The sequence below is a fragment of the Salmo trutta genome, chromosome 38 (assembly GCF_901001165.1).
Source record: "Salmo trutta chromosome 38, fSalTru1.1, whole genome shotgun sequence".
NCBI classification, from domain to species: domain Eukaryota; kingdom Metazoa; phylum Chordata; class Actinopteri; order Salmoniformes; family Salmonidae; genus Salmo; species Salmo trutta.
Window position 1 is genome coordinate 11,277,372 of NC_042994.1, and position 25,527 is coordinate 11,302,898.

Genomic DNA, 25,527 nt, shown 5'->3' on the forward strand with positions numbered 1-25,527 from the left:
GTCCTTCACTTTCTCTACGGTCAGTGCGGCAGACAGAGATAGAAGGATAGAGGAAGGGAGTGAGTGAATGAGAAAGACGGGCACACAGGGAGTGAAACAGACAGAGCGAGAGTAGCGGCTCTTACATCTAGACGCGTGTAGATATTTTGCTCCCGGAGATTCAAAATAAAACAAACAAGAACACAACAGATCGCGCTTGTGACAGGACAGGCACCCGACAGAGATATCTGAATGACTTTTCTGCCTAGTTGAATTATTATTCCGAGGAATAGTGTCATATGTGGAGATTTCTTAACCTCGTAAGCCCATTTATTTCACTTAATAGGTGCATTATGAAAGGCTAATGTTTTAAATCGATACATTTCTTCTGACAGTGTTTTCATATTAATAACGGTTCAAATTATATTTTATGTAGGCTTTTCATGTGATGGTAATCTATATGCAAATGTTATTAGATCTATGTGCATGGTAAATTCAAATATCTATTGAGGTGTTGCTTTTCTATTTTAATTAATAGATTTACATCTGCCGTGCTCTTTTGGACATCTTGCAAAAGTGTCTTATTTATTTTCTCTCTTTTCAGGGAACGGCTGGCGTTTTTCAGCGCACGAACAAGGAATACAATGCTAAGGATTTTGGATACCGTGGTCACTGTCGTGATCATTTCCTTTGTGGTAGAGGGGGTGCTCGGTGGCTACGGGATGAGCATGTTCGCGGCGCAAACATCTCCCCCGGACCCTTGCTACGACGAGAACGGTAACCCGAGGAGATGCATCCCCGATTTTGTGAACTCTGCTTTTGGAAAGGAAGTCCGTACTTCCAGCACCTGTGGTAAAACCCCGGGTAGGTACTGCTTGGTAACAGAGAAGGGCGATGAGAGAAATAGGAACTGCCATACTTGCGATGCCTCGGACCCCAAAAAGTATCACCCACCGGCATATCTAACGGATCTCAACAACCCCCATAATCTCACATGTTGGCAATCGGAAAATTACATCCAATACCCCCAAAACGTCACCATAACACTGTCACTGGGCAAGAAATTCGAAGTCACCTACGTAAGCCTGCAGTTCTGCTCACCTCGACCCGAATCTATGGCTATCTTCAAGTCTATGGACTACGGCAAATCTTGGGTACCTTTCCAATACTATTCGGCCCAGTGCAGGAAAATGTACACCAAACCGAGCAAGGCCACCATTACCAAACAGAACGAACAAGAGGCGATATGCACGGACTCCCACACGGACATGCACCCTCTATCCGGCGGTCTCATTGCCTTCAGCACTCTGGACGGCAGACCGTCGGCGCACGACTTCGACAACTCGCCGGTGCTCCAGGACTGGGTCACCGCCACCGATATCAAGGTGACGTTCAGCCGATTGCACACTTTCGGTGATGAGAACGAGGATGACTCGGAGCTATCCCGGGACTCTTATTTCTATGCGGTGTCCGATCTGCAAGTTGGCGGTCGATGCAAATGCAATGGCCACGCTTCGCGGTGCGTAAAAGACAGGGATGGAAACCTTGTTTGTGAGTGCAAACATAATACCGCGGGACCGGAGTGCGACAGGTGCAAGCCTTTCCATTATGATCGGCCGTGGCAACGCGCAACAGCTAGAGAAGCCAACGAATGTGTCGGTAAGTCAAAACAGTATAATTGTCTCCAAAAACCATCCCAAATATCTTTAAGCACTGCAGCAGTTTCCTCTCCACACAATGCCTGTATCACAAGCGAAATTACATTTGGCATAATTTGTATTATTGGGTGACTTGTTTGTAGAGTCATGAGAGATTTGGCTGTTTTTAAGTTTGGTAATGTTGGTATTGGTTGGTTGAGTTAATTGCTAAGACGGGCACTGCGCATTTGTCAGTTCTGTTGAAAAACAAAGATTCAGATAGGCCTATTTTCTCTGTATTAAAGTTGTCGAAATACTGTAAGAGTTATTGTCATTAATTAAAAATGTGATTATAGCACATCATATTACGCACCAACAAAACCTGTGTAATTTAGGTTTCCAACTCCAAGGCTCGAGGAAAAATTGCCTATCCTTTGTTGTAGCTTATATAGTTCTGGAAAACAATTTAAAATCCTTATTAGTATTAAAATGTTATTAGAATTATAATAATAATTGTTGTTATTTTGTTTCGAAATTAATTGTTATAGTTGTAAGCATTTTATTAGGCTATGTCAATTTTAGTCTGATCAGCCCACGCTGAATTAATAGTACACGCCTTCATTAAAACATGATACTGAATTTGAAAATGTAGGCTATCAAAAACAAGGCTGTACGGTTGTTAAAGAGGTCTGAATTAAGGATAAACCAAAACCACTGTTCGGCCCACCACAAAATGCACTATTTTAATGAAATGATGTCGCGCGTCCATGCACATAAAAAGTCACATGCAATGAGTTCTCAATTTGAAAACCTTAAAGCCCATTACCGCCATAGCTCAAATGGAGGTTTATAACAACCACCCACTTCAGAAAGACCGCCATATCACAATGTCTAATCATTCACCGCGTTGAAATGTTTCTCATGGGGAAAATTGATGTACCGTTCCAACTTTATCACTGCAATAAAGCGACGCACTGTAATTTATTTAAAGAGCATTTAAACTGCCCCACCACAGTAATTGAACACAGACGTCTCTGCCCATTTAATTATCATTTGAATCAAAGTTAATTATAGGTCTAAATTACGTTAATTTATGTATCATAAAACTATTGTTTAAAAAAAAAGTATATTTAAAAAAAATCACTATTTCATCCCGAAACTATTATGATTATTATTATTGTTGTTGTTATTATATCAAATGAAATTGCCTTTTTTTTTAAAGAACATTACAATATGAATTTGTCTTCCTTGGAAACAATCTGCTAAATGTTAATCCACCTATTAAGCCTAATACTCAAAAACATGTGATATAATTAGGCAATCATTATTAATTACAACCATAACACATCATTACTATTGTAATCATTCTAAATATTATTAATAGGCTACTTATTAGTATTCATATGATTCGCTTTGTATTATGTTCTGGTCTTCAACGATATCATCGGACATAGTTTATTCATGTGAACGCTTAAGGCCTACAAGAAGAAAAGTAACCGGAATCCATATCTACTCCGATCTTCAATGAACCGGCCCATTTAGATTTATGCTTTCCCGTCTGCCTCTATGAAGACTAATAAAGCACATAGAGGAAGTTATCACATCGTGGCTTTCAACACATTGTTTCCAGCAGCGAGGCTCAATCAGCTGCTATAGAGATGGGGACAATGCCGCAGCAGAATCAAAGATATGCTAGTTGCTTTTATTGCCAGACATGCCTAAGACCCACTTAAAGATAGTATGTATTCGTGCTTAGATCAGAGAGAGAGAGAGAGAGAGAGAGAGAGAGAGAGAGAGAGAGAGAGAGAGAGAGAGAGAGAGAATATGCAGGAGCTTGGTGAGAATGTGAGTGCTACTGGTTCAGATAAAGGAGAATTAATTATTGGAAAATTGTAGTCTGATATTGACTTGGCTGTGTGTTGACTGTCTAGCAAATATTGTATACGATTTTATCATTATGAGTGTGGTTAAAAGTTGTGATTATGGGTTGTTGATGTAAGCGAAGAGAATTGATTCCTTGTGAAATATCTCACCCCTTATAAGCCAAGTACCTGCCCGATACATGCATGCTTTTAAGGTTAAGATCAGAGTTAGGCCGAGTGGGGGGGTGGTTCCCTGACCATAGTACCTTTAACGACTTCATCAACCGCATTGCTGCATAATGTAGATGTCAGTACTTTATATCGACTCTGCAAGTGTGCAGTATTTCATTGGCATTGTATACCCAACATTTATATTAATAGTTCAAGACTTAGGGCATGCAATATGGATACAAATAGGCCGGTGTGTCTCAAGAGACATTGCTGATGGAAAAGATGATGATGAAGGTGAATAAACCTTGATTTCTCACTGTAACCCACTCTAGATTGAATTTGCGATTTCATGGCACACATGAATTATTGCCCTACAGTGAATGGTGACAGGAGGCTCCTCATTCAACCCCATATTGTTTGCATCCGAGAGACCCAACAGTAAAATGAACTGACTCAAACTCCCCTTTGTCTCGGTATTTCTATTTCACTGTGGTTGGGGGGGAAAGTGGCGCTGTGTTGTTTGACAGTCATCCATGGCACATGTCGACTGTTTTGACACGTAGCCGGTGTTTCAAAGGGTTTTGTTTGCTGTTTGTTTCCATTCCCACAGAGTGGTTCTCTGCGGCAGATAAACAGGCTTGAGCCTTGTGGAAATATCTACGCTTTTACTATAGTGACTGGCTACGAATACACTTTGGAGAAGGTCACCCCAGTTGTGTATTAAACTGTGAGGTGTTACCTCAATTAAGAGAGCTCTGAATCTGATAACACATCACTCAGAATATCCTGACCGCAGTCCTCCATATTACAGGCTACATTTCTAAGCCCTGCCGTCAAATCCAAGATTTATACTAGTTGGCCAACTATGAGAAACACGGAGTGACAATGACTAAATTAAGTTGACCAAATAGGTGAGACACAGAGTGACAAATGAATACAAATGAATAAGTGATAGTCAGTGGTGGTTTCTGTGAGGAGGAAAGGAAGGCTGTGCCTCCCTCCTTGGGGCACCAGGGCTCCCATCCTGGAAAAGCAAACAGACTTGTTTAGACACAACCACGCCGCTATAGGAATGAAGAATGAATTGTTCCCCCCTATCCCCAGTATCCTTGACACTTTATTTTTACCGGAACAGTATATGTGTGTGTGTGTGTGTGTGTGTGTGTGTCATGTGTGTGTGGTGTGTCTCGCACGGTGCCACAAAGGAGCATCACTCATTGTATCAATCATGCTGTCAGCGCACACACACACATACATACACACACGCACACCCTGTAGCAATACATTCCTCTGGGCTGTTTGTGCTGCGGGCCGCCTGCTCCGTCAGACAAGGCGTGCAGAGCGGGTTGCGGAGGGGTGCTGTGGTCGCACACCCTCTGCTAAAACAAACACCGCCTCAGGGAGAAGAATAGTCTGCCTGACACCTCTGTGTAAAGGCAGGGTCCTAGGGTTTTTGAGAGGGTGAGGTGGAGTTAGGGTAGTAGTGTGTGGCATAGTGCTGTTGTCTGTTACCACCTGTAAAAGCAATTTGTCACAGGAGGTTGGTGGAACCTTTAAATGGGGAGGACGGGCTCGTGTGAATGGCTGGAGCAGAATAAAGGGAATGGTATCAAATACATTGTTTCCATGTGTTTGATGCCACTCCATTAACTCCATTCCAGCCATTATTATGAGCCGTCCTCCCCTCAGCAGCCTCCACTGCAATCAGTAATTGTAGCTTAAAGTTATGGCTAGGACAGAACACTGTGTGTACTATAAGCTTCAGGAACAGAGAAGTGATGTCAAAACGAGATGTACTGTACTATACGATAAGCTCTGCTATGAGCTGCTTGGTTGGATGTGCTGAAATATTGAACGCTTCCAGCACTATTTGTCAGTCAGTAAATTGAAAGACTCTCTCTGGATCCTCTGCAGTCATAACATGTTCTCAGTTACAGAGTTTATCTAGTGTAGATTTGGAAAGTGACACAGAGTGGGGACATTCAGAGTAAATGAGAAAGAGATAGCCAGGTGGGGAAAGGAAACGTCATCAAGACCAGCATATTTTTCTATGTTGTGTGAAACACATAGGGATAGGTACTTCTATTTTATTATAGAGATAATGATAGGCACTTGTTTTTATCATGGTCCAAAGAGCCAATGGCTGAGAATAAGAAATGTGTACAGCCTATTAGTCTGTCAGTATCTCTCTCCAGATGATTGTCTTTGTTCAAGCCCTTAAAACTTGCTACTTGCTCTGTCTTTTACTGAACCTGGATATTGGTTATCATATCTATACAAAGGACTAGGCATTTGCGGAGTGATTTGAATGCAGTTGGTCTTGCAAAAACCTAAACATATTGAAACAGGTTGCAGGTCGTCTTCCCTCCTTGATGTGCACTTTGCTGATTAGTTCGCCTGAGTCTTAAAGGACCTTCATGCGGGCACTTCCAGGTCCATTTGGGATATTGATTCTCACAGGCCACGCGGGAGACCGTCTTTGTAATCTAATGCAATACATTTAGGAATGGAGGCATGGAGGAGGAAGAATCGTGGGTTCAATATAAATTCAGGTGTGACCAGTCTCAGCCTGACAGACATGGCTGGATGGATAGACTCTCTCATCACGACTGTCTTATGTCGAATTCGGTCGGCGTCAGCAAGGATGCTCAACTACCTGTAAGAAAGCACGCAAGTGTCTCAATTGAATCAACTAGATTCTCTTGCTTTAGAACTCTATCAACTCAGAGTGACACTACAGCATCTGAAGGAGACGCCAATTCAGCTAATCGTGATGAGGAAAGTCTTTCAGATACAGAAAATTAAATGCAATGCTGTTCAACTGCATTATCTGCCTGAGTTTGTCCAGTTTTATTGGCTTCAGGTTCCATAGCTTGAAAGTGTTGAGAAAAGGGGTCTTGAATAATTCAGAGAGATTAAGAAGAATGCTTGGAGGCATGCAGAATGAAGGGACGGATACTACTGCAGCACAGAGAAAAGTAAAGAGATTGAGGGAGACTACAATAAAGACTATAAATGAGAGAGAGAGAGGAAAGATCTAGAGAAAGAGACAGGGAAGCTATAGAGAAAGACAGATGGAAACAGAAAGACAAAGTGACAGGAGAGAGTGACCCATCCAGGGGCTTTTGGGGACAGGAGAGACTTTTTGGATGAAACAGGCTTTATCTTTTCTTGAGAACCACTTCACGGTAGTTTTTCTACTTGTTCACAGAGTGGGCGGGGGAGGGCCCTTCCCTCAGCTCTAGAACTTTGTTGGCACAGAGAAAGCATATCAGTGACTTGGCACAGACATCGCTTCAAGCCCGTCCAAATCTCCATGGATCCCCCCCCCCCATCCCCCCGAGAAACACGTTTCCCCCCGTAGATAACTTCACGTATCCAGCCTCAAACCGCAACATCATCTGGCCGATTTGAGCAGACCTGCTGGTTGTCTCGCCTGATTACGTCAAGTAAATACGCTCCCAGGTGTTATTCTGAACAGTTTGATTGACAGGGGAAGATGACTGTGGTGGTGGATTGACATTGAGATTTGGCTCCCCTTCAGATAATTGGGCTTAAATGCTCTAACCACTTGCTTAGAGGAAACAGTGTTTTGCTGAGATGTCTTTTTGATAGAATCTTCCCTAGTTCCATTGAAGGAAGAAAGATCAACATTGACATGATGATATGTCAGTAATTAAAACGTTCTCACCTGAAATAACTAATTCAAGTTTTTGGAAATGGAGAATGGGGAACTGCAATGAAGACAATCATTTTGAGAATGTCGGTTAGATTGTCAATGTAATAGACTAGTATTTACATTCATATGGTCTCCTGCAGATAAGATTTAATAAAAAAAACAAAGCAACCCTTCACAAGAAAGTATACTGTATAGTGTTGTCCTTTTACACCTTTCATTTCATGTAGGAGCCCCTACAACTGAATACAACAGCAATATTCATTAACAATGATACCATGATGAGGCCTGATGACCGAGCTGTGGTCTGGTTAATGTTTGAGCTGCCACCAAGGATCGCCATCCTTTATGAACCGCCGTATCCTTCATCTTCAAAGTGCGACCGCCGTCCGCCAAACGCATTGACCATCCTGACACTCACCTGCCCGACAACGCCTGGCAAACAAACGGAGTGAGAAACAGAGGTGCAAAAAGAGTGTCCGAGTAGTTTGCACTTTGCACCGTGGCGTAGTCTCCTCCCTTCCCCCCCTGAAGAATCCCGACACCAGTGCCGGTAGTTCAAAGGGGTGAATGGCCTCCCTCACGCAACGAGGACCTCCTTCCTACAAAGTGTTATCACTGTTTTACGACTTGTTTTTAAACCATTGCATAATGGTTTATTCAGAGTCTGGAGTTGGACGCACTCTAAGGACTCCTACTTTTGCTTAACTGTGCTATATACAGCCTTGCAGCTTGCTCGTTTAAGTTTAGCATATGCATGCACTCACATACGGGCATGCATGCCTGAAACGTCACACACACCCACAGAGCCAATCCAACTCACAGATACATAACTGTGACCGTAACTTTGATTCTAGGCTCACTGAAACCAGCCATAGAAGCAGACAGCCAAAACAGACAGCCAAACAGATAACTGTAATTCGTAAAACCTTCTCCACAGTGAGAAGCCACATGTTAGGTTTCTGAGGAGGCCCGGGGGGGGGGGGGGGGGGGGGGGGGGGGGGGGGACTAAATGAAGGGTGCTCTTTTTGTTTAGTTTTTGAATTCTCCTGTAAAGGGGTTTGATATAGATTGCAAAGGGGATTGATATCAAATCGTATTGGTCACATGCACATATTTAGCAGATGTTATTGCGGGTGTAGCAAATTGCTTGTGTTCCTAGCTCCAACAATGCAGTAGTATCTAACAATTCACAACAATACACACAAATCTAAAGTAAAAGAATGGAGTTAAGAAATATATTCATGTTAGAATGAACAATGTCATAGTGGGATTGACTAAAATACAGTAGAATAGAGTATGTACATATGAAATGAGTAAAACCATATGTAAACATTATTAAAGTGACTATTGTTCTATCATTAAAGTGACCAGTGATTCCATGTCTATGTACATAGGGCAGCAGCCTCTAAGGTGCAGGGTTGAGTAACCGGCTGGTAGCCGGCTAGTGATGGCTATTTAACAGTCTAATGGCCTTGAGATAGACTGAAAAACAGGTGCTGTCGGTCCCAGCTTTGATGTACCTGTACTGACCTCGCCTTCTGGATGGTACTGGGGTGAACAGGCCGTGGCTCGGGTGGTTGATGTCCTTGTTGATCTTTTTGGCCTTCCTGTGACATCGGGTGATGTAGGTGTCCTGGAGGGCAGGCAGTGTGTCCCCGGTGATGCGTTGGGCAAACTGCACCACCCTCTGGAGAGCCTTGCGGTTGCGGGCAGTGCAGTTGCCGTGCCAGACGGTGATACAGCCTGACAGGATTCTCTCAATTGTGCATCTGTACAATTTTGTGAGGGTCTTAGGTGACAAGCCAAATTTCTTCAGCCTCCTGAGGTTGAAGAGAAGCTGTTGCGCCTTCTTCACCACACTGTCTGTGTGGGTGGACCATTTCAGATTGTCGGTGATGTGTAGGTCGAGGAACTTGAAGATTTTCACCTTCTCCACTGCGGTCCCGATGATGTGTATAGGGGTGTGCTCTCTCTGCTGTTTCCTGAAGTCCACGATCATCTCCTTCATTTTGATGACGTTGAGGGAGAGGTCCTTTTTCTGGCACTATTCCTCCAGAGCCCTCACCTCCTCCCTGTAGGCTCTTGCCATTGTTGGTAATCAGCCCTACAACTGTTGTGTCGTCTGTAAACTTGATGATTAAGTTGGAGGCACGCTTGGCCACACAGTCATGGGTGAACAGGGAGTACAGGAGGGGGCTGAGAATGCACCCTTGTGGGCCCCCTGTGTTGAGGATCAGCGAAGTGGAGGTGTTGTTTCCTACCTTCACCACCTGGGGGTGGCCCGTCAGGAAGTCCAGAACACAGTTGCACAGGGCGGGGTTCAGACCCAGGGCCCGGGCTTGATGATGAGCTTGGAGGGTACTATGGTGTTGAAGGCTGAGCTATAGTCAATGAACAGCATTCTTACATAGGTATTCCTCTTGTCCAGATGGGATAGGGCAGTGTGCAGTGCGATGGCATTTGCATCATCTGTGGATCTATTGGTGTGGTATGCAAATAGAAGTGGGTCTAGTGTGTCAGATAAGGTGGAGGTGATATGATCCTTAACAAGCCTCTCAAAGCACTTCATGATGGCAGAAGTGAGTGCTACAGGGCGATAGTCATTTAGTTCAGTTACCTTTGCCTTCTTGGGTACAGGAACAATGGTGGCCATCTTGAAGCAAGTGAGGACAGCAGACTGGGATAGAGAGAGATTGAATATGTCCGTAAACACTCCAGCCAGCTGGTCTGCGCATGACCTGAGGACGTGGCTAGGGATGCCGTCTGGGTCAGCAGTCTTGCGAGGGTTAACACGTTTAAATGTCTTACCCACATCGGCCACGGAGAACGTGAGCCCCCAGTCCTTGGGAGCGGGCCGCATCGGTGGCACTGTGTTATCCTCAAAGTGGGCGAAGAAGGTGTTTACCTTGTCCAGGAGCAAGATGTCGTTTCCCGCAACGTGACTGCTTTTCCCTTTGTAATCCGTGATTGTCTGTAGACCCTTCCACATACGTCTCGTGTCTGAGCCGTTGAATTGCGACTCCACTATGTCTCTGTACTGACGTTTTGCCTGTTTGATTGACTTACGTAGGGAATAACTACACTGTTTGTATTCAACCATATTCCCAGTCACCTTGCCATGGTTAAATGTGATGGTTCGCGCTTTCAGTTTTGAACGAATGCTGCAATCTATCCACGGTTTCTGATTTGGGTAGGTTTTAATAATCACAGTGGGAACAACTTCCGCTATACACTTCCTGATGAACTCAGTCACCGTGTCAGTGTGTACGTCAATGTTATTCTCAGAGGCTACCCGGAACATGTCTATGTCTGCATAATCAAAACAATCTTGAAGCATGGATTCCGATTGGTCAGACCAGCGTTGAATAGACCTAGCACGGGTATTTCCTGTTTGAGTTTGTGCCTATAGGAAGGGATGAGCAAAATGGAGTCATGTTCTGATTTGCCGAAGGGAGGGCGGGGGAGGGCCTTGTAGGCATCCGGAAGTTGGAGTAGCAGTGGTCGAGTGTTTCAGCAGCACGAGTACTACAGTCAATGTGTTGATAGAACTTTGGTAGCGTTTTCCTCAAATTATACAGATTGTAAAGGGGGTTGATACAGATTGTAAAGGGGGTTGATATCGATTGTAAAGGGGGTTGATACAGATTGCTTTGAGTTTGAGGCATCTCTTTTGATCGTCGTAGTCTTTAGACAAAATTAATTCCGTGGTCTGTGACAGTTTCAGTATCAGTCCCAGATGAGTTACAGTAATCCATTAAATCAGTTTGACAATTATCTCATAACAACATTCTACCAGGACAGTGTTCCTCACAGAAAGATCCTGTGAGAGACAGCACTTTGTTTTTTTTAGCATGTAAGGGATTCCGTACAGTAGCTAACTGTACCGCGTCAATCGCTTTGACAATAAGATCATAATGGCATTTTACAATGGTAGCAAAGACAGACACATTGAAACTTGATGGCTTGATGGTTTCTTGGACCTTTAGAGGATCCATACTTCACTGTATTGTAAGGGTCACATTTACAGCTGTCCAGGACGGTCATACTGTAGGACCTTGAATGCATGGACTGTACATACAAATACACAGTAAAAATATCCCCAAAGACAGGGACCCCCCTGGGCCATCTTCCCCCAGCAAGGTCAACACACGAGCAAGTCAATCTGTGCTAGTCAGAGCCCCCTGTGTTGGATCTCTCTGTCTTTCTCACTTTCTTTGACAACAAGATGAGGAACTATCGGTTTTTGACGATTCACACAGAGACAATTCTGGTTAATTTCCCAAAGACTGCGCTCATATGAACTACAATAACTCACTCAAGAAACCTAGTGAAATTTAGACATATTAAGAGTTATATTCTATTGTTATCTTGACAAACTGAAAATCTTGAATTCTACTTTGGCCAGACGTCTTTTAAAAGGGGAATTTTAAGCAGGTTGATGTAAAGTGAAAGGGCTGTTCAAGACGCAATTTCACTTTGACGGAATTCCAGCTTTACCCAGATAACAGATTTTGAAAGGGTATTTCAAATGGAAACACCTTATATATGGAGGAGAATGTCAAATGAGGAGAATAGATGCTGGGGCTGGTAACACAGAAAACAATAATTTGAGCGGCAGGGTGGGTGTGTTTATGTGCGTGAAAACACCATTTTAAACATGTACATGATACTGCAATGAAATTTTCCCCACGGGGACAATAAAGTCAGTAAATTGAAGAGAGAGAAGGGGAGAAAGAAAGAGAGAAGGGTATTGGCTACTGATACCATGTGCAGCAGCAAACAGGCTCCTGGCAATCTATACATCACATACTATGATTAAAGTATGGGAAATCTATACCATCTCTTGTGGAAAGACATTGTTGCTACAATACATTCCATAACCTTTGGAAACGCTCACGCCATAACACTGAGGGCTTGTGGGATGTGTTTGATTGACAGAATAGCAAAAATGCATTCAGTCAAAGCTTTTTGAGGAATTTCAGGCTTCCTCGGGCAAAGCCTGCATTTTGGGGCTTTTTGTTTTGTTTTTCTGGTTAGGGTTAAATGCATAATGCAACCCAGATACCACTGATGGTATGTGTGTGTGTGTGTGTGTGTGTGTGTGTGTGTGGCTTGCTTGAGTACACGTTTCTGCTTTGACTCTCCTAGATACTGAACCTTGAACCTGTTTAGAGAGGTGGTTTGGTGGGAAGCCATATTGTTGTGTAGAAGGAGAATATTGCATTACTGCCTTGGCTCTGTGTTTGCTTCCACTCATCGGTTTAAGTTCGTCCACTGTCACTGGTTTATCGCATGGTCCGCCATCACCGTGTGTGATGTCATCACCTCACGGCCTTCAGAACGGGTTGGCGGTTGGTCGGCAATGGGACACGTGTTTCTGCTTTGATAATTTGGGTGCGTTTAAAACGGCACCATCTTAATGTGAAGCAGACTCCCACGCTTTCTCATTCAGCACTCTCACAACAGCTGGAGCTAATTGGGTCGGAGGATGACGGGACTTTGCGTTAACCAGCAAGGCCTTCTCTTCTGTTTTTTTCTGTTTCCTTCTCTTCTGTTTCTTCTTCTCTTCTCTCTCCCTATTGGCCTGAGAGTGTTGAGTGACTCAACACTAAGCGAGTACGGCATACCAAAACGCTGCAGGCGTAGACGCGGGAGACGAGGTGGGATCCTGGTGAAAGTGAGGCGAAAAGAAAACCGAACGGTGCTCCCCTCCGTTCTACTGGCAAATGTCCAGTCACGATAATAAGGTGGATGAGCTTCATTTGAGAGTCTCTTACCAGAGAGATTTGAAAAGCTGCAGTATTACATGTCTTACTGAAATGTGGCTGGATGACGACGCTATGCACGTAGTACTCAGTGGATTCTCCATGCAGTGGCAGGATCGTCCAGTGGCTTCGGAGAAGTCGAAAGGAGGTGGAGTGTGTTTTTCCATAAATAACAACTACTGTGCTGGTTCAAGTGTGAAGGAAATCTCAAGCTTTTGTTCACCAGCTATAGAATACCTCATGGTAAGCTGCAGACCATTTTATCTACCAAGAGAGTTCTCAAACGTAATTGTCACGGCTGTCTACATCCCTCCCCAAGCCAACACTACTCTGGCACTCGACGAACTGTATGGGGCCATAAACAAACAAGAAACCGCTCACCCAGAGGCAGCGTTTTTGGTGGGTGGAGACTTTAACACGGGGAGACTTAGAACCGTCCTACCTCACTTCTACCAACACGTCTCCTGCGCCTCTAGGGGCGCTTAAATTCTAGACCGCTTCTATTCTACCCACAGAAATGCATACAAGGCCCTCCCTCGTCCTCCCTTATGCAAATCTGACCATGACTCCATTCTCCTGCTTTTTGTTTACAAACAAAAGCTCAAACAGGAAGTACCAGTGATACGCTCAATGCGGAAGTGGTCGGATGAAGCAGACGCGAGGCTATAAGACTGTTTTGCTAGACCGGGATATGTTCCAGGATTCATCCGATAGCATTGGGTTTACCACAACAGTCACTGGCTTCATCAATAAGCGCATAGACGATGTCGTCCCCACAGTGAGTATAAGAATGTATCCAAACCAAAAACCGTGGATTACAGGCAATATCCGCGCTGAGCTAAAGGCTAGGGCTGTCACTTTCAAGGAACGGGATATGAACATGGATGCATACAAGAAAGCCCGCTACGACCTCCGAGACATCTAACATGCGAAAGGACAATATAGGAGGAAGGTGGAATCCTAATACACCAGCTCCGACACTCGTCGTATGTGGAAGGGCTTGCAGGTGATAATGGATTAAAGGTAAACCCAGCCATGAGTTGCCCAGCGACGCAGAACTCCTAAACTAGCTAAATGGTTTTTATTTTAGCTTCGAGGAATGTAACACTGTGCCTTGCATGAAAGCCCCTGTTTTTACGGATGACTGTGTGATCTCGCTCTCCGTGGCCGATGTGAGCAAAACGTTTAAACAGGTTAACACTCACAAGACTGGATACCAGGGCGCGTTCTCAAAGTACGCGCAGACCAGCTGCCAAGTGTCTTCACAGACATTTTCAATCTATACTAGTCCCAGTCGGTAATCCCAACATTTTCAAGCTGACCACCATTGTCCTTGTTCCCAAGAGCGTCAAGGTAACCTTCCTAAATGACTATCGCCCTGTAGCATTCACATCTGTAATTATGAAGTGCTTTGAAAGGCTGGTCATGACACACATCAACATCATCATACCAGACACCCTGGACCCACAATCGCATACCGCCCCAGCAGATCCACAGATGAAGAAATCGCGATTGCACGTCACATAACTATGTGAGAATGCTGTTCACAGACTACAGCTCAGCGTTCAACACCATAGTCTCCTCAAAACTCATCATGAAGCTAGGGATGCTGGAACTGAACCCCTCCCTCTGCAACTGGATCCTGGACTTCCTGACGGGCCGGTCTCAGGTGGTGAGGGTAGGCAACAACTCCTCCGCCACGCTGACCCTCAACACATGGGTGTGTGCTTAGTCCCCTCCTGTACTCCCTGTTCAAACACGACTGCGTGGACATACACGACTCCAACACCATCATCAAATTTGCTGACGACACTACGGTGGTAGGCCTGATCATAAGACTGCTAAATAGTCAGTTAATGGTACCCAAACTATCTGCACCGACTCTATTTTGCACTGACCCTACGCACACTCACTAGACTTTATATAAACACTATATACACACTCACTAGACTTTATATACACACTATATACACACTCACTAGACTTTATATACACACTCACTAGACTTTATATACACACTATATACACACTCACTAGACTTTATATACACACTCACTAGACTTTATATACACACTATATACACACTCACTAGACTTTATATACACACTATATACACACTCACTAGACTTTATATACACACTCACTAGACTTTATATACACACTATATACACACTCACTAGACTTTATATACACAACATATACACACTCACTAGACTATATACACGACACATACACACTCACTAGACTATATACACGACACATACACACTCACTAGACTATATACACGACACATACACACTCACTAGACTATATACACGACACATACACACTCACTAGATCTTATATACACACCATATACACACTCACTAGACCTCATATACACAACATATACACACTCACTAGACTATATACATGACATATACACACTCACTAGACTATATAAACGACATATACACACTCACTAGACTTTATATACACAACACAATATACACACTCACTAGACTTTATATACACACTCACTAGACTATATACACACTCACTAGACTATATACACACTATATACACACTCACTAGACTTTAAATACACACTATATACACACTCACTAGACTTTATATACACACTCACTAGACTTTATATACACACTATATACACACTCACTAGACCTTATATACACACTCACTAGACTATATACACACTATATACACACTCACTAGACTTTAAATACACACTATATACACACTCACTAGACGTTATATACACAACATATACACACTCACTAGACTTTATATACACGACATATACACACTCACTAGACTGTATACACACTATATACACACTCACTAGACTTTATATACACACTATATACACACTTACTAGACTTTATATACACACATATATACACTCATTAGACTTTATATACACACTATATACACACTCACTAGACTTTATATACACACTATATACACACTCACTAGACTTTATATACACACTATATAGACACTTACTAGACTATATACACACTATATAAACACTCACTAGACAAAGTATACACACTTACTAGACTTTATATACACACTGTATACACACTCACTAGATTATATAAACCACATACAGACTCATTCACTCACACACACTACATTGCCACTCCCACACAAAACCCACACACACTCACACACACACACACACACACACACACACACACACACACACACACACACACACACACACACACACACACACACACACACACACACTTTTACACTCATCATTTGCTGCTGCTACTCTGTTCTTTGTTTTACTCTTATTGTTATCTATCCTGATGCCCTAGTCACTTTACCCTGCCTTCATGTACATATCTACCTCAAATACCTTATTGTTATCTATCCTGATGCCTAGTCACTTTACCCTGCCTTCATGTACATATCTACCCCAAATACCTTATTATTATCTATCCTGATGCCTAGTCACTTTACCCTGCCTTCATGTACATATCTACCTCAAATACCTTATTATTATCTATCCTGATGCCTAGTCACACTACCCTGCCTTCATGTACATATCTACCTCAAATACCTTATTATTATCTATCCTGATGCCCTAGTCACTTTACCCTGCCTTCATGTACATATCTACCTCAAATACCTTATTATTATCTATCCTGATGCCTAGTCACTTTACCCTGCCTTCATGTACATATCTACCTCAAATACCTTATTATCTATCCTGATGCCTAGTCACTTTACCCTGCCTTCATGTACATATCTACCTCAAATACCTTATTATTATCTATCCTGATGCCTAGTCACTTTACCCTGCCTTCATGTACATATCTACCTCAATACCTTATTATTATCTATCCTGATACCTAGTCACTTTACCCTGCCTTCATGTACATATCTACCTCAAATACCTTATTATCTATCCTGATGCCTAGTCACTTTACCCTGCCTTCATGTACATATCTACCTCAAATACCTCGTACCTCTGCACAGTGATCTGGTACTGGTACTCCCTGTATATAGCCTCACATTGATCTGGTACTGGTACTCCCTGTATATAGCTCCACATTGACTCTGTACCGGTATCCCCCTGTATATAGCTCCACATTGATCTGGTACTGGTACTCCCTGTATATAGCTCCACATTGATCTGGTACTGGTACTCCCTGTATATATCCACATTGATCTGGTACTGGTACTCCCTGTATATAGCTCCACATTGATCTGGTACTGGTACCCTGTATATGCTCCACATTGATCTGGTACTGGTACTCCCTGTATATAGCTCCACATTGATCTGGTACTGGTACTCCCTGTATATAGCTCCACATTGATCTGGTACTGGTACTCCCTGTATATCGCTCCACATTGATCTGGTACTGGTACTCCCTGTATATAGCTCCACATGATCTGGTACTGTACCCCTGTATATAGCTCCACATTGATCTGGTACTGGTACTTCCCTGTATATAGCTCCACATTGATCTGGTACTGGTACTCCCTGTATTAGCTCCACATTGATCTGGTACTGGTACTCCCTGTATATAGCTCCACATTGATCTGGTACTGGTACTCCCTGTATATAGCTCACATTGATCTGGTACTGGTACTCCCTGTATATAGCTTCCACATTGATCTGGTACGTGTACTCTCCCTGTATTATAGCTCCACATTTGATCTAGGTACTCTGGTACTACCCTGGATATAGCTCCACAGTGTATCTGGTACGGTCCTCCCCTGTATATAGCTCCACAGTGATCTGGTACTGGTACTCCCTGTATATAGCTCCACATTGATCTGGTACTGGTATCCCTGTATATAGCTCCACATTGATCTGGTACTGTACTCCCTGTATATAGCTCCCACATTGATCTGGTACTGGTACTCCCTGTATATAGCTCCACATTGATCTGGTACTGGTACTCCCTGTTATTATAGCTCCACATTGATCTGGTACTGGTACTACCTGTATATAGCTCCAAATGGATCCTGGTACTGGTACTCTCCTGTATATAGCTCCCACATTGATCTGGTAACTGGTACTCTCCTGTATATAGCTCCACAGTGATCTGGTACTGGTACCTCCCTGTATATAGCTCCACATTGATCTGGTCTGGGGTACTCCCTGTATATAGCTCCACATTGATCTGGTGCTGGTACTCCTGTATATAGCTCCACAATGATCTGGTACTGGTACTCCCTGTATATATCTCACATTGATCTGGTACTGGTACTCCCTGTATATAGCTCCACATTGATCTGGTACTGGTACTCCCTGTATATAGCTCCACATTGATCTGGTACTGGTACTCCCTGTATAAAGCTCACCCATTGATCTGGTATGGTACTCCCCTGTATATAGCTCCACATTGATCTGGTACTGGTACTCCCTGTATTATAGCTCCACATTGATCTGTACTGGTACTCCCTGATATAGTCCACATTGATCTGGTACTGGTACTCCCTGTATATAGCTCCACATTGATCTGGTACTGGTACTACCTGGTATATAGCACACAGTGATCTGGTACTGGTACTCCCTGTATATAGCTCACATTGATTGGTACTGGTACTCCCTGTATAAGCTCCACATTGATCTGGTAACTGGTATTCCCTGTATAAGCTCCACATGATCTGGTACTGGTACTCCTGATATAGCTCCACATTGATCTGGTACTGGTACTCCCTGTATATAGCTCCACATTGATCTGGTACTGGTACTCCCTGTATATAGCTCCACATTGATCTGGTACTGGTACTCCCTGTATATAGCTCCACATTGATCTGGTACTGGTACTCCCTGTATATAGCTCCACATTGATCTGGTGCTGGTACTCCCTGTATATAGCTCCACATTGATCTGGTGCTGGTACTCCCTGTATATAGCTCCACATTGATCTGGTGCTGGTACTCCCTGTATATAGCTCCACAATGATCTGGTACTGGTACTCCCTGTATATATCTCCACATTGATCTGGTACTGGTACTCCCTGTATATAGCTCCACATTGATCTGGTACTGGTACTCCCTGTATATAGCTCCACCTTGATCTGGTACTGGTACTCCCTGTATGTAGCTCCACATTGATCTGGTACTGGTACTCCCTGTATATAGCTCCACATTGATCTGGTACTGGTACTCCCTGTATATAGCTCTACAGTCATCTGGTACTGGTACTCCCTGTATATAGCTCTACAGTGATCTGGTACTGGTACTCCCTGTATGTAGCTCTACAGTGATCTGGTACTGGTACTCCCTGTATATAGCTCCACATTGATCTGGTACTGGTACTCCCTGTATATAGCTCTACAGTGATCTGGTACTGGTACTCCCTGTATATAGCTCTACAGTGATCTGGTACTGGTACTCCCTGTATATAGCTCCACATTGATCTGGTACTGGTACTCCCTGTATATAGCTCCACATTGATCTGGTACTGGTAGTCCCTGTATATAGCTCCACATTAATCTGATACTGGTACTCCCTGTATATAGCTCCACATTGATCTGATACTGGTACTCCCTGTATATAGCTCCACATTGATCTGGTACTGGTACTCCCTGTATATAGCTCCACATTGATCTGGTACTGGTACTCCCTGTATATAGCTCCACATTGATCTGGTACTGGTACTCCCTGTATATAGCTCCACATTGATCTGGTACTGGATCTCCCTGTATATAGCTCCACATTGATCTGGTACTGGATCTCCGTGTATATAGCTCCACATTGATCTGGTACTGGTACTCCCTGTATATAACTCCACATTGATCTAGTACTAGTACTCTCTGTATGTAGCTCCACATTGACTTGGTACTGGTACTCCCTGTATATAGCTCCACATTGATCTGGTACTGGTACTCCCTGTATATAGCTCCACATTGATCTGGTATTGGTACTCCCTCTATATAGCTCCACATTGATCTGGTACTGGTACTCCCTGTATATAGCTCCACATTGATCTGGTACTGGTACTCCCTGTATATAGCTCCACATTGATCTGGTACTGGTACTCCCTGTATATAGCTCCACATTGATCTGGTACTGGTACTCCCTGTATATAGCTCCACATGATCTGGTACTGGTACTCCCTGTATATAGCTCCACATTGATCTGGTACTGGTACTCCCTGTATATAGCTCCACATTGATCTGGTACTGGTACTCCCTGTATATAGCTCCACATTGATCTGGTACTGGTACTCCCCTGTATATAGCTCCACATTGATCTGGTACTGGTACTCCCTGTATATAACTCCACATTGATCTGGTACTGGTACTCCCTGTATGTAGCTCCACATTGATCTGGTACTGGTACTCCCTGTATGTAGCTCCACATTGATCTGGTACTGGTACTCCCTGTATGTAGCTCCACATTGATCTGGTACTGGTTCTCCCTGTATATAGCTCCACATTGATCTGGTACTGGTACTCCCTGTATGTAGCTCCACATTGATCTGGTACTGGTACTCCCTGTATATAGCTCCACATTGATCTGGTGCTGGTACTCCCTGTATATAGCTCCACATTGATCTGGTGCTGGTACTCCCTGTATATAGCTCCACAATGATCTGGTACTGGTACTCCCTGTATATATCTCCACATTGATCTGGTACTGGTACTCCCTGTATATAGCTCCACATTGATCTGGTACTGGTACTCCCTGTATATAGCTCCACATTGATCTGGTACTGGTACTCCCTGTATAAAGCTCCACATTGATCTGGTACTGGTACTCCCTGTATATAGCTCCACATTGATCTGGTACTGGTACTCCCTGTATATAGGTCCACATTGATCTGGTACTGGTACTCCCTGTATATAGCTCCACATTGATCTGGTACTGGTACTCCCTGTATATAGCTCCACATTGATCTGGTACTGGTACTCCCTGTATATAGCTCCACATTGATCTGGTACTGGTACTCCCTGTATATAGCTCCACATTGATCTGGTACTGGTACTCCCTGTATAGCTCCACATTGATCTGGTACTGGTACTCCCTGTATATAGCTCCACATTGATCTGGTACTGGTACTCCCTGTATATAGCTCCACATTGATCTGGTACTGGTACTCCCTGTATATAGCTCCACATTGATCTGGTACTGGTACTCCCTGTATATAGCTCCACATTGATCTGGTACTGGTACTCCCTGTATATAGCTCCACATTGATCTGGTACTGGTACTCCCTGTATATAGCTCCACATTGATCTGGTACTGGTACTCCCTGTATATAGCTCCACATTGATCTGGTACTGGTACTCCCTGTATATAGCTCCACATTGATCTGGTACTGGTACTCCCTGTATATAGCTCCACATTGATCTGGTACTGGTACTCCCTGTATGTAGCTCCACATTGATCTGGTACTGGTACTCCCTGTATATAGCTCCACATTGATCTGGTACTGGTACTCCCTGTATATAGCTCTACAGTCATCTGGTACTGGTACTCCCTGTATATAGCTCTACAGTGATCTGGTACTGGTACTCCCTGTATGTAGCTCTACAGTGATCTGGTACTGGTACTCCCTGTATATAGCTCCACATTGATCTGGTACTGGTACTCCCTGTATATAGCTCTACAGTGATCTGGTACTGGTACTCCCTGTATATAGCTCTACAGTGATCTGGTACTGGTACTCCCTGTATATAGCTCCACATTGATCTGGTACTGGTACTCCCTGTATATAGCTCCACATTGATCTGGTACTGGTAGTCCCTGTATATAGCTACACATTGATCTGATACTGGTACTCCCTGTATATAGCTCCACATTGATCTGATACTGGTACTCCCTGTATATAGCTCCACATTGATCTGGTACTGGTACTCCCTGTATATAGCTCCACATTGATCTGGTACTGGTACTCCCTGTATATAGCTCCACATTGATCTGGTACTGGTACTCCCTGTATATAGCTCCACATTGATCTGGTACTGGATCTCCCTGTATATAGCTCCACATTGATCTGGTACTGGATCTCCCTGTATATAGCTCCACATTGATCTGGTACTGGTACTCCCTGTATTAAACTCCACATTGATCTGGTACTGGTACTCCCTGTATATAGCTCCACATTGATCTGGTACTGGTACTCCCTGTATATAGCTCCACATTGATCTGGTACTGGTACTCCCTGTATATAGCTCCACATTGATCTGATACTGGTACTCCCTGTATATAGCTCCACATTGATCTGGTACTGGTACTCCCTGTATATAGCTCCACATTGATCTGGTACTGGATCTCCCTGTATATAGCTCCACATTGATCTGGTACTGGTACTCCCTGTATATAACTCCACATTGATCTGGTACTGGTACTCCCTGTATATAGCTCCACATTGATCTGGTACTGGTACTCCCTGTATATAGCTCCACATTGATCTGGTACTGGTACTCCCTGTATATAGCTCCACATTGATCTGGTACTGGTACTCCCTGTATATAGCTCCACATTGATCTGGTACTGGATCTCCCTGTATATAGCTCCACATTGATCTGGTACTGGATCTCCCTGTATATAGCTCCACATTGATCTGGTACTGGTACTCCCTGTATATAACTCCACATTGATCTGGTACTGGTACTCCCTGTATGTAGCTCCACATTGATCTGGTACTGGTACTCCCTGTATAGCTCCACATTGATCTGGTACTGGGTACTCCCTGTATATAGCTCCACATTGATCTGATACTGGTACTTCCCTGTATATAGCTCCCACATTGATCTGGTACTGGTACTTCCCTGTATATAGCTCCAACATTGATCTGGTACTGGATCTCCCTGTATATAGCTCCACATTGATCTGGTACTGGTACTACCCTGTATATAACTCCACATTGATCTGGTACTGGTACTCCCTGTATATAGCTCCACATTGATCTGGTACTGGTACTCCCTTGTATATAGCTTCCACATTGATCTGGTACTGGTACTCCCTGTATATAGCTCCACATTGATCTGGTACTGGTACTCCCTGTATATAGCTCCACATTGATCTGATACTGGTACTCCCTGTATATAGCTCCACATTGATCTGGTACTGGTACTCCCTGTATATAGCTCCACATTGATCTGGTACTGGTACTCCCTGTATATAGCTCCACATTGATCTGGTACTGGTACTCCCTGTATATAGCTCCACATTAATCTGGGTACTGGTACTCCCTGTATTAGCTCCACATTGATCTGGTACTGGTACTCCCTGTATATAGCTCCACATTGATCTGGTACTGGTACTCCCTGTATATAGCTCCACATTGATCTGGTACTGGTACTCCCTGTATATAGCTCCACATTGATCTGATACTGGTACTCCCTGTATATAGCTCCACATTGAATCTGGTACTTGGTACTCTCCTGTATATAGCTCCAATTGATCTGGTACTGGTACTTCCTGTATATAGCTCCACAATTGATCTGGTACTGTACTCCTTGTATATAGCTCCACATTGATCTGGTACTGGTACTTCCCTGTATATAGCTCCACATTGATCTGATACTGGTACTGCTACTCCCCTGTATATGCTCCACATTGATCTGATTACTGGTACTCCCTGTATATAGCTCCACATTGATCTGGTACTGGTACTCCCTGTATATAACTCCACATTGATCTGGTACTGGTACTCCTTGTATATAGCTCCACATTGATCTGGTACTGGTACTCCCTGTATGTAGCTCCACATTTATCTGGTACTGGTACTCCTTGTATATAGCTCCACATTGATCTGGTACTGGTACTCCCTGTATATAGCTCCACATTGATCTGGTACTGGTACTCCCTGTATGTAGCTCCATTCTTGTGTACTTTATTTTATTCCACGTGTTACTATTATATTTTTCAACTCTGCCTTGTTGGGAAGGGCTCATAAGCAAGCATTTCCGGGTAAAGTCTACACCAGTTGTATTCGGTGCGTTTGACAAATCAAACTTGATTTGATTTGAGTGTCAGTGCTCCTCAGGCTGTCTGTCTACCTGACTCAGACTGTCCATTCACACCCAACATCTCTTCACTCAACACCCCTCGCCTTTGGCAGTGAACACACAACCCACTCCAGACAGCCGTGTTTAGCTGGTTGGCTGTGTCCTTGTCGGTACCTGTCTCACTCATCTCATCTGCCAACAGCTGTTTACAGTACAGAGACGTATTGTAGGTGGGTTGTTTCTAGCAATTCCCTGGCCCTCGGGGCGAGTCCAGCTAATGAATTAATTGAAGGCCGTTGATGCCGTAGTGAAAGCTATGTGTCTCGGTGTAGGGCGGCGTTTCAGAGCAGTGGTTTTGGAGCGAGATGGAGGGATGAGAGAGAGAGAGGGATGAGGGAGGGATGAGTGAGTGAGTGAGCGAGCGATGGAAAGAGAGTGAGAAGGTGTGGAGGGATGAGCGAGAGAGAGAGCGAACAGGAGGGAAATGAGACAGAGAGATCTTGTCCTGATGGAGGGTGGTGTTTCAGAGCAGTGGTTTGGAGCGAGATGAAGGGATGAGAGAGAGAGGGATGGAGAGACGGAGGGAGAGAGATTTAATGGAACGTTTGGGTGGTTTGGTAGACTGGTCAGTCAACAGACGATTAGGAGCAATTAAAGCCAACGCCAGACGACATCAATGTGTTATTCACACATTAGACAGTGTAATGTTTCAGTACCCAGTCAATCTGAATCACTCTTTGTTTATCAATGACATTCTGACCACAGAATGAACACACCGTCTGCATGATCAAACAGCAATGAAATAGTACATTATATGCCTTTTGGTTTGATATTATGTTGTTGTGCTTTACCCCAAAGAACGGCAACAATGTGCAGACTATTCCAAAAGAGCTGTATCTTAACAACCAATTCATTGGCTATAAATCACGATAGCCTACTTTCCATGTCCCAGGTTGTTGAAACACTGGCATTGCTGTACTACAGAGCCCATGTGAGATGTACTACAGAGCCCATGTGAGATGTACTACAGAGCCCATGTGAGATGTACTACAGAGCCCATGTGAGATGTACTACAGAGCCCATGTGAGATGTACTACAGAGCCCATGTGAGATGTACTACAGAGCCCATGTGAGATGTACTACAGAGCCCATGTGAGATGTACTACAGAGCCCATGTGAGATGTACTACAGAGCCCATGTGAGATGTACTACAGAGCCCATGTGAGATGTACTACAGAGCCCATGTGAGATGTACTACAGAGCCCATGTGAGATGTACTACAGAGCCAGTGAGATGTACTACAGAGCCCATGTGAGCTGTACTACAGAGCCCATGTGAGATGTACTACAGAGCCCATGTGAGATGTACTACAGAGCCATGTGAGATGTACTCAGAGCCCATGTGAGATGTACTGCAGAGCCCATGTGAGTGTACTACAGAGCCATGTGAGATGTACTGCAGAGCCCATGTGATGAGGTACTACAGAGCCCATGTGAGATG

The 25,527-nt window shown here is 43.8% G+C and overlaps 1 protein-coding gene across 2 annotated transcripts in view; it reads left to right on the forward strand.

The window, feature by feature from the left end:
• LOC115178182 (netrin-1) overlaps nucleotides 1–25,527 on the forward strand; it is a 91,652-nt gene continuing 66,125 nt past the window's right edge. For both annotated transcript variants that reach the window (XM_029739244.1, XM_029739245.1), the window contains exons 1-2: nucleotides 1–299; nucleotides 584–1,638. In XM_029739244.1, the coding sequence (XP_029595104.1) occupies nucleotides 624–1,638 (1,015 nt within the window). In that variant the 5' untranslated portion in view covers nucleotides 1–299; nucleotides 584–623. The remainder of the gene's footprint in view (nucleotides 300–583; nucleotides 1,639–25,527) is intronic.